Source organism: Mustela nigripes, chromosome 7, assembly GCF_022355385.1.
Source record: "Mustela nigripes isolate SB6536 chromosome 7, MUSNIG.SB6536, whole genome shotgun sequence".
Taxonomy (NCBI): Eukaryota; Metazoa; Chordata; class Mammalia; order Carnivora; family Mustelidae; genus Mustela; species Mustela nigripes.
Window position 1 is genome coordinate 94,803,924 of NC_081563.1, and position 12,335 is coordinate 94,816,258.

Consider the following 12,335-nt stretch of genomic DNA (forward strand, 5'->3'; position numbering starts at 1 on the left):
TTCCCTTTTATTCCTAGTTTGTATAGTGCTTTTTGTCATGAACATGTATTGGATTTTGTCAAATGCTTTTTCTTTGTCTATGGACATAAACTTTGGGGTTTTTTTCCCTTTAGTAAGATAGCATGTTATATTACTTGATTTTCATACGTTGAACAAACTTTTATTCCTGGCGTAAATCCTACACAGTCATGTGTATAATTCCTTTATGTGTTGCTGAATTCAGTTCTTTAGTATTTTGTTGAGAATTTTAACGTCGAGGGGAACCTGGGTGGCTCAGTGGGTTAAAGCCTCTGCCTTCAGCTCAGGTCGTGATCTCAGGGTCCTGGGATTAAGCCCCGCATCGGGCTCTCTGCTCAGCAGTGAACCTGCTTCTTCCACTTTCTGTCTCTGCCTGCCTGTCTGCCTACTTGTGATCTCTCTCTAATAAATAAATAGAATCTTTAAAAAAGAAAGAATTTTAACATCTGTATTCATAAGAAATATTGGTTTGTAGTTTTCCTTTTTTGAGACATCTTTATCTGGTTTTGGTGTTAGGGACTGGCCTCATAGAATGAGTTGAGGAGTATTTCTTCCTTGCCTGTTTTTAGAAGAGTTTGTGAAGGATTGGTGTTAACTCTTTAAACCTCTGGTAGGATTAACCAATGAAGCCTTCTGGTCCTGGACTTTTCTTTGTGAGAAATTTTTTTTTAACTGCTAGTTCAATTTCTTGCTACACATCTATTCAGATTTTTTCTTTCTTCTTGAGTCAGTTTTAGTAGTGTGTGTCTTTCTAAGAATTTGTCCAGGGGTGTCTGGGTGGCTCAGTGGGTTAAGCCTCTGCCTTTGGCTAAGGTCATGATCTCAGGGTTGTGGGATCAAGCCCTGCATCAGGCTCTCTGCTCAGCAGGGAGCTTGCTTCCCTTACCCCCTCTGCCTGCTTGTGATCTCTGTCAAATAAATAGACAAAATCTTAAAAAAAAAAAAAAAGAATTTGTCCAACTCATCTAGGTTGTCTAATTTGTTGGCATATCATTACTCATAGTAGTCCCTTAAAATCCTCTTTATATCTATAAAGTTGGTAACAAGGTACTCACTTTAATTTCTGATTTTGATAACTAAATTCTTTTTTTTCCCTTAGTCTAGCTAGAGGTATGTCAATCTTCTGATTTTTTCAAAGAATCAACTTTTGGTTTTGTTGAGTATCACTATTGCTTTTCTCGTGTCTAATTTGTTTACTTCTCTGCTGATCTTTATTATTTCCTTCTTTCTGCTTGCTTTGGATTTACTTGGCTCTTCTTTTTTTAATTTCTTTTTTTGAAATATTTTATCTATTAGAGAGAGAGTGTGTGTGCACACCCACGTGTACACATGAGCATGGGAGGGAGCAGAGGGAGAGGGGAAGAGAGGATATCAAGCAGACTGTGCTGAGTACAGAACCTAACATGGCACTCAATCCCACGACCTTTGAGCCAAAATCAAGAGTTGGATGCTCAACTGATTGAGCCACCCAGGAGCCCCTTCTTTGTTTAATTTCTTAATATGAAAAGCTAGGCTACTGCTTAGAGTTCTTTCTTCTTTTTTAATATAGGCTTGTACAGTTATGAATTTTCCTCTAAATGCTGCTTCCTGTAGGTCTTAGTATGTTGTATTTTCCTTTTCATTTAACTCAAACTCTTTTCTTATTTGCCTCGTAATTTCTTCTTTGACCCATTAGTTATTTAGGAGTGTGTTTTGTAATTTCCATGCATTTGTGAATTTGCCAGATTTCCCTCTTTTACTGACTTCTAATTTTATTCTATTGTTATTGGAGAACATACTTTAAATTCCTTTAAATGTATTAAGACTTGATTTATTACCTAAAATATGGGTCTATCCAATAGAAAGTTCAATGTGCACATGAGAATATGGATTCTGCTGGTGGTAGGTGGAGGTTTCTGTATACGTCCGTTAGGTCTAATTGGTGTATAATTGTTCAAATCTTCTATTTCCCTGTTGATCTTCTATTTAATTGTCTAGATCATCTGCCTATTTTGTCTGATATTAGTATAACTACTTCAGCTTTCTTTTGGTTACTAACTACATAGTATATTTTTTCATGAGGCTCTGTTCATATATCATTTTCCTTTCCTGTTCTTTCAACCTGTTTGTGTCTTTGAATCTAAAATGAGTCACTTTAGATAATATATAGTTTGGTCATGGCTTTTTAAAAATCTACTCTGCCGGTCTCTGACTTTAATTGTAGCGTTTAATCCATTTAAATTTAATGTGATTACTCAAAAGGTGGGATTTAGGGGCACCTGGTGGGTCAGTTGTTTAAGCATCCAACTCTTTCTTTTTTTTTTTATTTATATATTCATTTTATTTATTTATTTATTTTAATTTAATTTTATTTTTTCAGTGTTCCAAGATTCATTGTTTATGCACCACACCCAGTGCTCCATGCAATACGTGCCCTCCTTAATACCTACCACCAGGCTCACCCATCGCCCCACCCCCCAAGAATCCAACTCTTGATTTTGGCTCAGATCATGATCTCAGGGTCCTGAGATTGAGCCTCACACTGGGCTGTATGCTCAGTGGAGCATCTTCTTAAGATTCTCTCTCTCTCCCTCTCCTTCAGCCCCTCCCCCGCGTACCCTTTCTCCCTCTCTCAAATAAATAAATAAATCGTAAAAAATAATAATAAAATGGTAAGATTTGATTCTGCCACTTTGTACTTTGTTTTCTATACATATTTTTTGTTCCTTTAATCTTCCATATGGCTTTCTTTTGCATTAAACATATATTTTCTAGTGTGCTCTTTTAATTCCCTGTCATTTCTGTTACTGTGGATTTCCTGGTGTTGTAATTAATAGCTTATAATAATCTAGTTCAGACTAATTCCAACTTAACTTTAACAGCTTGCCAAAACTTGGCTCCTGTATACTCCATTCTTTTCCCACTCCTTTTGTGGTATAATTGTAGTACAAACTATGTCTTTATATCTTATATGCTACTCATCCACATATATTTATAATTATTGCTTGATGCAGTTGTCTTTTAAATCATATAGGAGAAAAAAAGAGTTACAGAAATACATTTATGCTACCTTTTATGTTTACCAGTGTAGTTACCCTTATTAGTGCTATTTATTTCTCTTTTTTTCCCATTTTTTAATTTAAGTATAGTTGACACACAATGTTGCATTAGTTACATTTTCAGTTGTACAACATAGTGATTTAACAGCCCCATATATTACGCTATACTCAAATCCCCAAGTACAGCTACTGTCTTTCACCATACAATGCTATTACAACATAATTGAGTATATTGCCGAACCTTTCATCCATATGACTATCTATTCCATAACTGGAAACCTGTACTTCCCACTGCCCTTCACCCATTTTACCCATCCCTCCATCCCCTTCCTTCTGGCAACCATCAGTTTATACTTTATATTTAAAAATCTGTTTCTGCTTTTTAAAAAATTTACTTGTTTGTGCATTTGTTTTTTATATTCCACATATGAGTTAAATCATATGGTATTTGTCTTTCTCTGATTTATTTCACTTAGCATTATACTCTCTAGGTTCTTTTTTTTTTTAAGATTTTATTTATTTATTTATTTGACAGAGAGAAATCACAAGTAGATGGAGAGGCAGGCAGAGAGAGACAGAGGGAAGCAGGCTCCCCGCTGAGCAGAGAGCCCGATGTGGGACTCGATCCCAGCACCCTGAGATCATGACCTGAGCCTAAGGCAGCGGCCTAAACCACTGAGCCACCCAGGCACCCCTACTCTCTAGGTTCTATTAGTGATGTTGCAAATGGCAAAATCTAATTTTTTATGGCCAAGTAATATTCCATAGTGTGTATGTACACACACACACACACAAACATACTACATCTTCTTTATCCATTTATCCACACACACACCACATCCTCTTTATCCATTTATCTATCAATAGACACTTAGGTTGCTTCCATATCTTGGCTACTGTAAATAATGGTAAAATAAACATAGGGTTGCTATGTTTTTGTTTTCTTTGGGTAAATACCCAGTAGTGGAATTACTGGAGCATATGGAATTTCTATTTTTAACTTTTTGAAGAACTAACAGACTATTTTCCACAGTGGTTGCACCAATTTACATTTCTACCAGCAGTGCACAAGGGTTTCTTTTTCTCCACATCAAGTGGAGAAAACCAACAAGTGTTGGTGAGGTTTTTGATTGGTTTTTGGTTTTTGATTCTAGCTACTCTGACAGGTATGAGGTGTTAGCTCATTGTAGTTTTGATTTGCATTTTCCCTGATTATTAGTGATATTGAGCATCTTTTCATGTATTTGTTGGCCATCTGTATGTCTTCTTTGGAAAAAAATGTCTCTTAGGTCCTCTACCCGTTTTTAATCAGATTATGTGGTTTTTTGGTGTTGAGTTGTAGAAGTTTTTTTTATATATTTTGGATATTAACCCTTTTATCAAATATATCATTTACAAATCATCTTCACCCATTCAGTAGGTTGCCTTTGTGTTTTATTGGTGATTTCCTTTACTGTGCAAAAGTGGGTATAGTCCCAATAGTTCTCTTTTGCTTTTTGTTTACCTTGCCTGAGGAGGCAGACATACCTAGAAAACTCTTGCTAAGGCTCATGGCAAAGAGATTACTGCCTGTATTTTCTAGAAGTTTTATGATTTCAGGGAGGGACAGAATATTTGAAGAGAAGCAAACCAAGATTCTGTTTCAGTTGTGCATGTAACATTTTCTCTGTCTTAAAATTTGAGCCTCAGATTTTTCCATCCACAGAAGAGTGATGCAAATACATCTCCCCATCTGTTCTGTAGGGCTCTGTGAAGGTTATTCAGTACATAGAGATGCTTTGGCCCCTTTAGAAGAAAGGCACTTAACTTCCTCAAGGCTTCATTATTGTTACTTCCAGTTTTACTTCCCACTGTGTGTCCTTGATCAAGCCACTGAACCAATTGCTTCTGTTGCTCCACCCAACACCCCCTGCCTTTTTTCCACCCCCCTCTCTTTTTAAGGAAGAGATAATGCTCATTCTCTCCCCATCGACATGGCAGTAAATTTATTCTTATTTCATTTTATTTTATTTAAATTCAATAAGTTAACATATAGTTAGTTTCAGATGTAGAGATCAGTAATTCATCAGTTGCATATAACATAACAGTAAATTTAAATTGTTTTACATGTGTTTAAATTTACTTGAAGATGTTCAGGAAAATATGCTGTTATTTGTAGTTTGACTGGCAATTAGGATTATTTTACACAGATGAAGTATATTTTAATGTAATCCTGATGTGATTATTTGAAGTTTTTCTTAATATTATGCATAATACTAGAAATAGAGTTTTGAAACCTCCTATAGTCCTTTGTATGTATCTCTCCCTCCTTCCTTCTCTCTTTCTTCTTTTTTTGTCTAGTATCTAACTCTATTAAATCCAAGCTTCTCTGTGAAAAGTGGTTAGAATCTTCAGCTTTTTTAAAAATTGTGATAAAATATATATATAACATAAAATTTACCATTTTAACCATGTTCAAGTGTACAATTCAGTGGAATTAATTACTTTCACATAGTTGTGCAATGTGTACATCCATTTTTGAAAAATGCAGATTCCACAGTTGCTGGGCAATATTTGTTTTGTGAACCAATATTGTTATTAAAATTAACTAATATGGACTGTACTGTGTTTCTGACATTTTGTGGAAGCTGTGAGTTTTATAAAACAAGGTCGGTGTTGATTTTAGTGATCATACATCCTTTTCCTCATTTCATTTAAGAGAATAACCTAAACAACCTATTTGTTTATCCACAGGATGTTTAATTCACATCTTTTTTGGTGTCGCAGGTTGCAAGGCAGGCGGGAATTAACTTGGGGACAGCCATGTCAAGAGGATTGTATCAACCAGCAACAATCTTTATGGGCCGCCAAATGTCAGCTGTCTCAAGCATTGGAGGTTTCAGTACGGAGCAGAAATCTCCCCAGCCCACAAAGAACTTTTCAATTCCTGACCCACATTCACACCGACAGACAGCCCAGAGCGGTAATGTGACAGACAGCTATGTAGTACAAACTAATAGTGACACACAGCGCTTAAATAAGTCTGACAAAATAGATGGAAAGACATCTCTTCAGACTGGTGAAGAAACGCCAGTCACAGCCAGCGCATTGTCTGAGAAGGAACAAACTCATTGCTTGCAGATAGGAAGCAACACACGTCACAGCGAGAGTAGTTTATCTGAAGGCAAAAAGTCTGCTGAACTCCATTCCCTGTTACGGGAAAGATTAAGTCCAGAGAACAGAACCACGGATTTAAAGTGTGACAGTTCCAGCAGATCAGCAGGATCAGAGGGAGAAATACTGACACAGGAACATATTGAAGTCAAGGAAGAAAGAGCCAGACCGCCAGTCTCTCCGATATCAGTCTCAGAATACTGTGCATTTGAAAATAAGTGTTCTCAAGAGAAGGATTCTGCTTGGGAAGGTTTCTCAGGTGGGGTGAGAGGCTGAGCTTGTTTGCTGATTTTTGTTTGTGTTTAGTTTTGGGGGTGGTAGCGTTCTTGTGTAAGAAAAACATATACTCTTTAGTTTTTTCTCTGTCAAAAGAGCAAACCAGTGACTTGGCCAACAAATTCCATTCTAATGAATTCTTGAATATAGGCATGGAAATATTTTCGCAAGCTAATTTGCTGACTTTAAAGCCCACTGTGATATTTTTATTGACTTTTCATGTACTATAGTTAGTTGTAGATTGTTTCTACGTGTATGAAGCTGAGTAATTCTGCCTGTGAGGCAGAACTTGTTTACCTCGCTTCTCCCTGAAGTTAGTGATTGGTAATCTATGCATATCCCCTCTTACAGATCATCTTCCTCCCAGGGGCCCCGAGTCACAGAAACCCTTCAGAAAAATGCAGGAAGAGCAGGAGGAGAAAAGTTTGAGCAGCAGCAGCAGTGACCTCACAGTCTCTGTAAGTGAAGATGATCTCATTTTCAAGAGTCCAGAACCACAGCCAAATCCGAGTGACAAGATGGAAGGAGAAGATGGAATAGAGGCCTTAAAATTAATCCACTCGGAGCAAGAAAGAGATGCCCTATCCACCGAAAAACATAATTGTATTTTGCAAACCCTAAGCTCTTCTGATTCAAAAAAGGAATCCTCCACTAACTCACCAACAAGAGAGTAAGCCATTCAATTTTTTTTTTTTTTTTTTTACTGTTCTGTTTTTAATTATAGACATTTTTAGAGACTATTCCACTGGGAATGTATTATTGAACCCTCAGCCATGGGTAGATAAGTTCCTTAAGTCTCATAAACAGTCTTTTAGATAAGGTCTGATTTTTCTTTTCTTTTTTTTTTTAATGAAATAGCTTTAAAAGTCTGAATATCATTGAATCCTGGTGATTGGCAGTTTATAATTATATCCAAACAATCTCTAGTTAATTTGTAAGTCATTCCTCCCATACCCTGCCTTACAGCCTTTTAGAAAAGAAATCATTTTTCAAGTTGTGGTAACACAGGTGACAAATAGTTAAACTTACTAGGAGTTCATCTTTAGAGGCTAAGAACTTTGTATCTGATTAATTTGCTTAATCCTTTAATTCCTTACCATGGTATCATATGGTTAAATATGAGTTTACAAGTTCTGTTACAAGTATTTCTAAGTCAGCTTTCCTTTTCTGAATGTAAAAATGAGGACACTGGGATCTTTAATGTTAAGTAGGAACAACATCCATGTTATACATCCTGAGCACTTAAATATTCACCTTATGGGGTGCCTGGATGGCTCAGTCGGTTGAGAGTCTGACTTTTGGTTTCGGTTCAGGTCATGATCTCATGGGTCATGGGATAGAGCTGTCTTAGCCTTCGGCTCTGTGCTCAATAGGGAGTCTGCTTGAAAAATTCTTTCCCTCTGCTCCTTACCCCATTCATGCATGCACATTCTCTCTCTCTAAATAAATCTTTAAAAAATAATATCTAACTCATAAAAGCTGATTTATGATTTTTACTACTGACTTGTATAGAAAGCATAGAAACTGTTAGAAAACCAATTCTGCAATAAAAAGTAGCATCACATCTCTTGTAAGGATAGAAGGAACCTAAGTAAACAACCTAAGGTGGATCTCATCTTTTAAAAACAGGGAAACCAAGGCCAGGAACATAGGAGTGACATTTGAGCCATTCAGGGAGACCTATACAGCCTACCTCCCCAGCCTCCATACTACCTCTAGAACTTTCTTTTATACTGCAATGGTGTCACTCTTTCTTTTCAAGCATCTCAGCAACAGTGAAAAACTAAGTAGGCATTCTTGCATATCAAGGTATATATTCTCTTTTAGAACACTGTTATCCTTTTCAGCATATTGCTTCTTACCACTCATAATCTACTTATGTGAAAAAGTTTAATTATAGTCTGATCGACTCCAAGCTGGCATTCAAGAAATACTTACTAAGAGCACCCCCAAGTACAAAGTACTTGCACTATGGATGGAAGAACTGACAAGTTTCCTGTCCTGGTTTGTTGCAAAGGCAAGCCAAATGGGTTTGTCTAGTCATAATACTTCTCTCCCATCAAAGAGGTACAGGTATTACATCATACATCATCAGAAACTTTATTACTAGAGATAAAGTAATCTATTTGGGGTTTTGTATTCAAAGGCTTCTTTTTATAGCAACTCATTGGCCAAGTTAGTACTTTGGTAGGCTAACCAGGGGGCCAGGGTACTTACTTAGGATTCATTCTTTTTCTGAGATGAAAAACATTGAGTATGTGTGTATATATAAACAATGTCAAAAACATTGAGTATATGTGTGGAATTAAGAGCATTCTATCTCTCTTTCTCCTATATGAATGCCTTTTTCCTGTGACCTTAAAGCCAAGCTCCTTGGAATTTGGGGATATGGTTTTCCAAAATTTATTGGGAAATATGGGCACTTGGGGAATTTTTAAATATTTGCCTTAAAAGAATGCCCCCAGAATGAAAGGTCAGTCAGCACTGGTTGATATTTGTGCTATCAGATTTGAGCCTATTGATTTTTTGTGGTGCAAGTACTCACTATGAATAGGTTGAAAGTGGTTTTAAATGAGGCTGGTTAACCTGCTGAGATTCCTACTGCTTTTGAGGCCCTACTTTGTCTTACTTATTATTTAGCTTGAGCTACTCTTATTTGCTCTAAGGGTTAATTATTAATCTGGGGTTATAATCATATTTATAGAGCTGACACTGTGACCTCAAAGGTTCATTATCTTGGTTTACTTTAGGGTCTTTTGGGGGCTTAGAGAAAAGTCATTTGAATGAATTTTAGTTAACAAAGATGAGGAGGTAGGACAAAGGCAGACACATAGGAAGATATAAACAGAAAACCGTTACCTCTGATGATGATAGTTATGATGTTTTAGTACATCTCTGTGCCAGCTGAATTGCTGTGTTTGGACATAAAACTTGGTCTTTAGCTTCCTAGCAGTAAAGGTAAAAAGAGGAGTACAGTATGCTGAATAGTTTCCATCCGAGGGGAAAAATGAAGCCAAGGATTATTTTTGTGTTACTTGGTTTTTGTTTTTTTCAGAAAAAAATTGAATGGCTCTTTTGAAATACAGTTCTCATACCATACAATCCACCCATTTGAAGTGTACAGTTCAAGGGTTTGGGTTACATTACATTACTGATTTGTAAAAATTGTGCTATAATATAAAAAACATTTAAAAAGTACCACCTTAAGCATATAATTTAGTGTTAGCACCATCGTGCAACCATCACCAGTATTTCCAAAAGTTGTTCTTTACCCCAAATATAAACTCCATAATCAGGAAGCAGTGATTCCATTCTTTCCTCCTCCCAGTCTCTGGTAACCTCTAATCTACTTTCTGTCTATGAATTTGTCTGTTCCGTTGGTAATTATACAATATTTGACCTTTTGTATCTGGCTTATTTCAGTTAGCATAAGGTCTTTGAAGTTCATACAGATTGTTGCAAATATCAGAACTTCGTTCTATTTTATGGCTAAGTAATATTCCAGCACATGGATATACCACATCTTATATATCCATTCATCTGTTGATGGACACTTGGGTTGCCACTACCTAAAAGCCAAGTGTTTTCGAGAAGCTTCATAACCCAATCCCACGGCTACTTCTAGATATTGAATTCTGGATTCCTTCATCACAGGTTATAATTAACCCTTCTCAGAAGAAAGCATACTAAAATGAAACTGAGAGAAAAAAAAATGTCCCAAAGAATCTTGCTATTCTTTAAGAGTAAATAGTTTGCTGCAAATGTTGGTACAAAGCTCCATGATTTAAAACACTAGACATTTATTACTTTTCACGTATCAGGTGGTTGGCCCAGTGTCATTTGGGGCCATAGGGATAATTTGGCCATGAGCCCCTCTTCATCCAGGAGAGTAGTTTACCCTGTCACCTGGTGGTGGTAGCATAGTTCCCAAGACAGCAAGACAGCAAGCCCCAGGGCCCAAGTGCTTTTAGAGTGTCGCCCCAGCCCAGAGTCAACAGATGAAAAAGTGAGGAGGTCACGACCTCTTGATGGAATAAGTGGCAGAGTCACATTTTAAAAAGTGTGTGTAGTTGGGGAGACACACAAGAAAGGGCAGTTTATGGTCATTTTTTGCAAGCCACCACAGTACTTTAGGACAAATTCAAAGGGAGATAAGCTCAGTGTGAGTTCAAAGGGCAGGAAAAGTTTTGCACAGGTGTTGATGCAGCATCTTGAAGGCTGTTGAGTAAGGCTTCGAGTAAGAAGGCAGTAGAAAGAGGCAAGTTAGATATGGAGGAAGAGTGCAGAAAGGCACATGGATGGAGAGAGCACAGAGGGCAAGGGAAGGTAGAGCCTAGGGTGTGACTGAGGCTCACTGAACAGGACTCCTTGAAGAAAAGGTTTAAAATGGTGCCTGAGGTGTGGCCAGGAACAGGCCTAGAATCAGGTTAATGAATTCAGAGTTCATTTTCTACCTTTTGCACAACTGCTGAAGGGTAGTATGGTGTGTAACTTCACTTAGGAAGATTAATCTGACATGATTAGTCTCATCAGAGAACTAATCATCCACAATGAGGTAGGCAGAATTCTGAGATGGCTCCCAAGAGTCCTGCCTCCTAGGTGCACTCTGTATCATTCATTTGCCTTGAGTGTGGGTGGGACTGTGCATCTGATGGATTTCCCTCCCGTAATTAGTCTATATTATATGATAGACATGAAGGATTTTGCAAATATGATAAAGTATCAAATCAGTTGCTTTTGAGCTAATCAAAAAGGAATTATCCAGAGTGGGCCTGACCTAAGCAGATCAGCCTTTACAAGAGCTCGGGTCTTTATGAAGTCAGAGAGTCAAAGCTGCTGGTATACTCTCCTATTTGCCTTGAAAAAGCAAACTTGCCATTTGCGAAGAAGGCCAGAAAGGCAAGAAACAGTTCGCAGGAAGTTCATTTGCCAACAACCAGTGAGCTTGGAGGAGACCCAGAGTTAGACAAGATTGCAGACCTGGCCAATGCCTTGATTTCTGCTTGGTGAGACTGAGTGAAAGACTCCACTAGCCTAGGGGCACCTGGGTGTCTCATTTGGTTAAGCATCTACCTTTGGTTTTGGCTCAGGTCATGATCTCAGGGTCATGAGATCCAGCCCTGTGTGGACTCTGTGCTCAGGGGAGAATCTGCTTGAGATTCTCTCTCTTCCTCTGCAACTCACCCCATTTATGTGCTCAATCTCTCTCTCCCTCTCTCTCTCTCTCTCTCTCATTATGCTTATGGTACTATATTTAGGTATAAGATCACCTAGATTTTCTCTTATACTATCTTCTAGAAGTAGTTTACATTTAGATCTGTGATCCATTTTGGGTTAATTTTTGTGAATGGCAGAAGATCAGTTTCCAGATTCATTTTGTCTTTTTGCTTGTGGTTGTCTTATTTGTTCCAGTACCATCTGTTCATAAGACTATCCTTTTTCCATTGAAGAGATGAATAGTTTGTTTGTGTAGATCTGTTTCTGGACTTTCTATTCTATTCCACTGATCTGTTTACCAGTACTATACTGTCTTCATTATAGTAGTTTTGTAGTAAATCTTGAAGTCATCTAGTATCAGTCCTCTGACCTTGCTCTTCTTCAGTACTGTATTGGCTCCTCTAGGTCTTCTGCTTTCCATAGACTTTAGAATCAGTTTTTCATGATCCAGAAAAATAAGATTTTGCTAAGATTTTGATTGATATTGTATTGAACCCAGAGTTGGTATTCAAAGGGACACCTGGCTGGCTCAGTCAATAGAGCATGTAGTTTTGGATCTCAGGTTTGTGATTTCCAGGCCCACATTGGGTGTGGAGCCTACTTTATTTTTTTTTTTTTTTTTTTTTTTTTTTT

At 37.4% G+C, this 12,335-nt stretch overlaps 1 protein-coding gene across 1 annotated transcript; it reads left to right on the plus strand.

Annotated features, from left to right (window-relative positions):
• The first annotated feature begins 5,029 nt into the window (after window positions 1–5,029).
• Window positions 5,030–7,150, plus strand: LOC132022400 (centrosomal protein kizuna-like). Its single transcript, XM_059407662.1, is given in 4 exon segments — window positions 5,030–5,035; window positions 5,823–6,468; window positions 6,837–7,084; window positions 7,087–7,150. Coding segments are annotated over 4 exon segments (930 nt in total). The 3' UTR covers window positions 7,117–7,150.
• The last annotated feature ends 5,185 nt before the right edge of the window (window positions 7,151–12,335 follow it).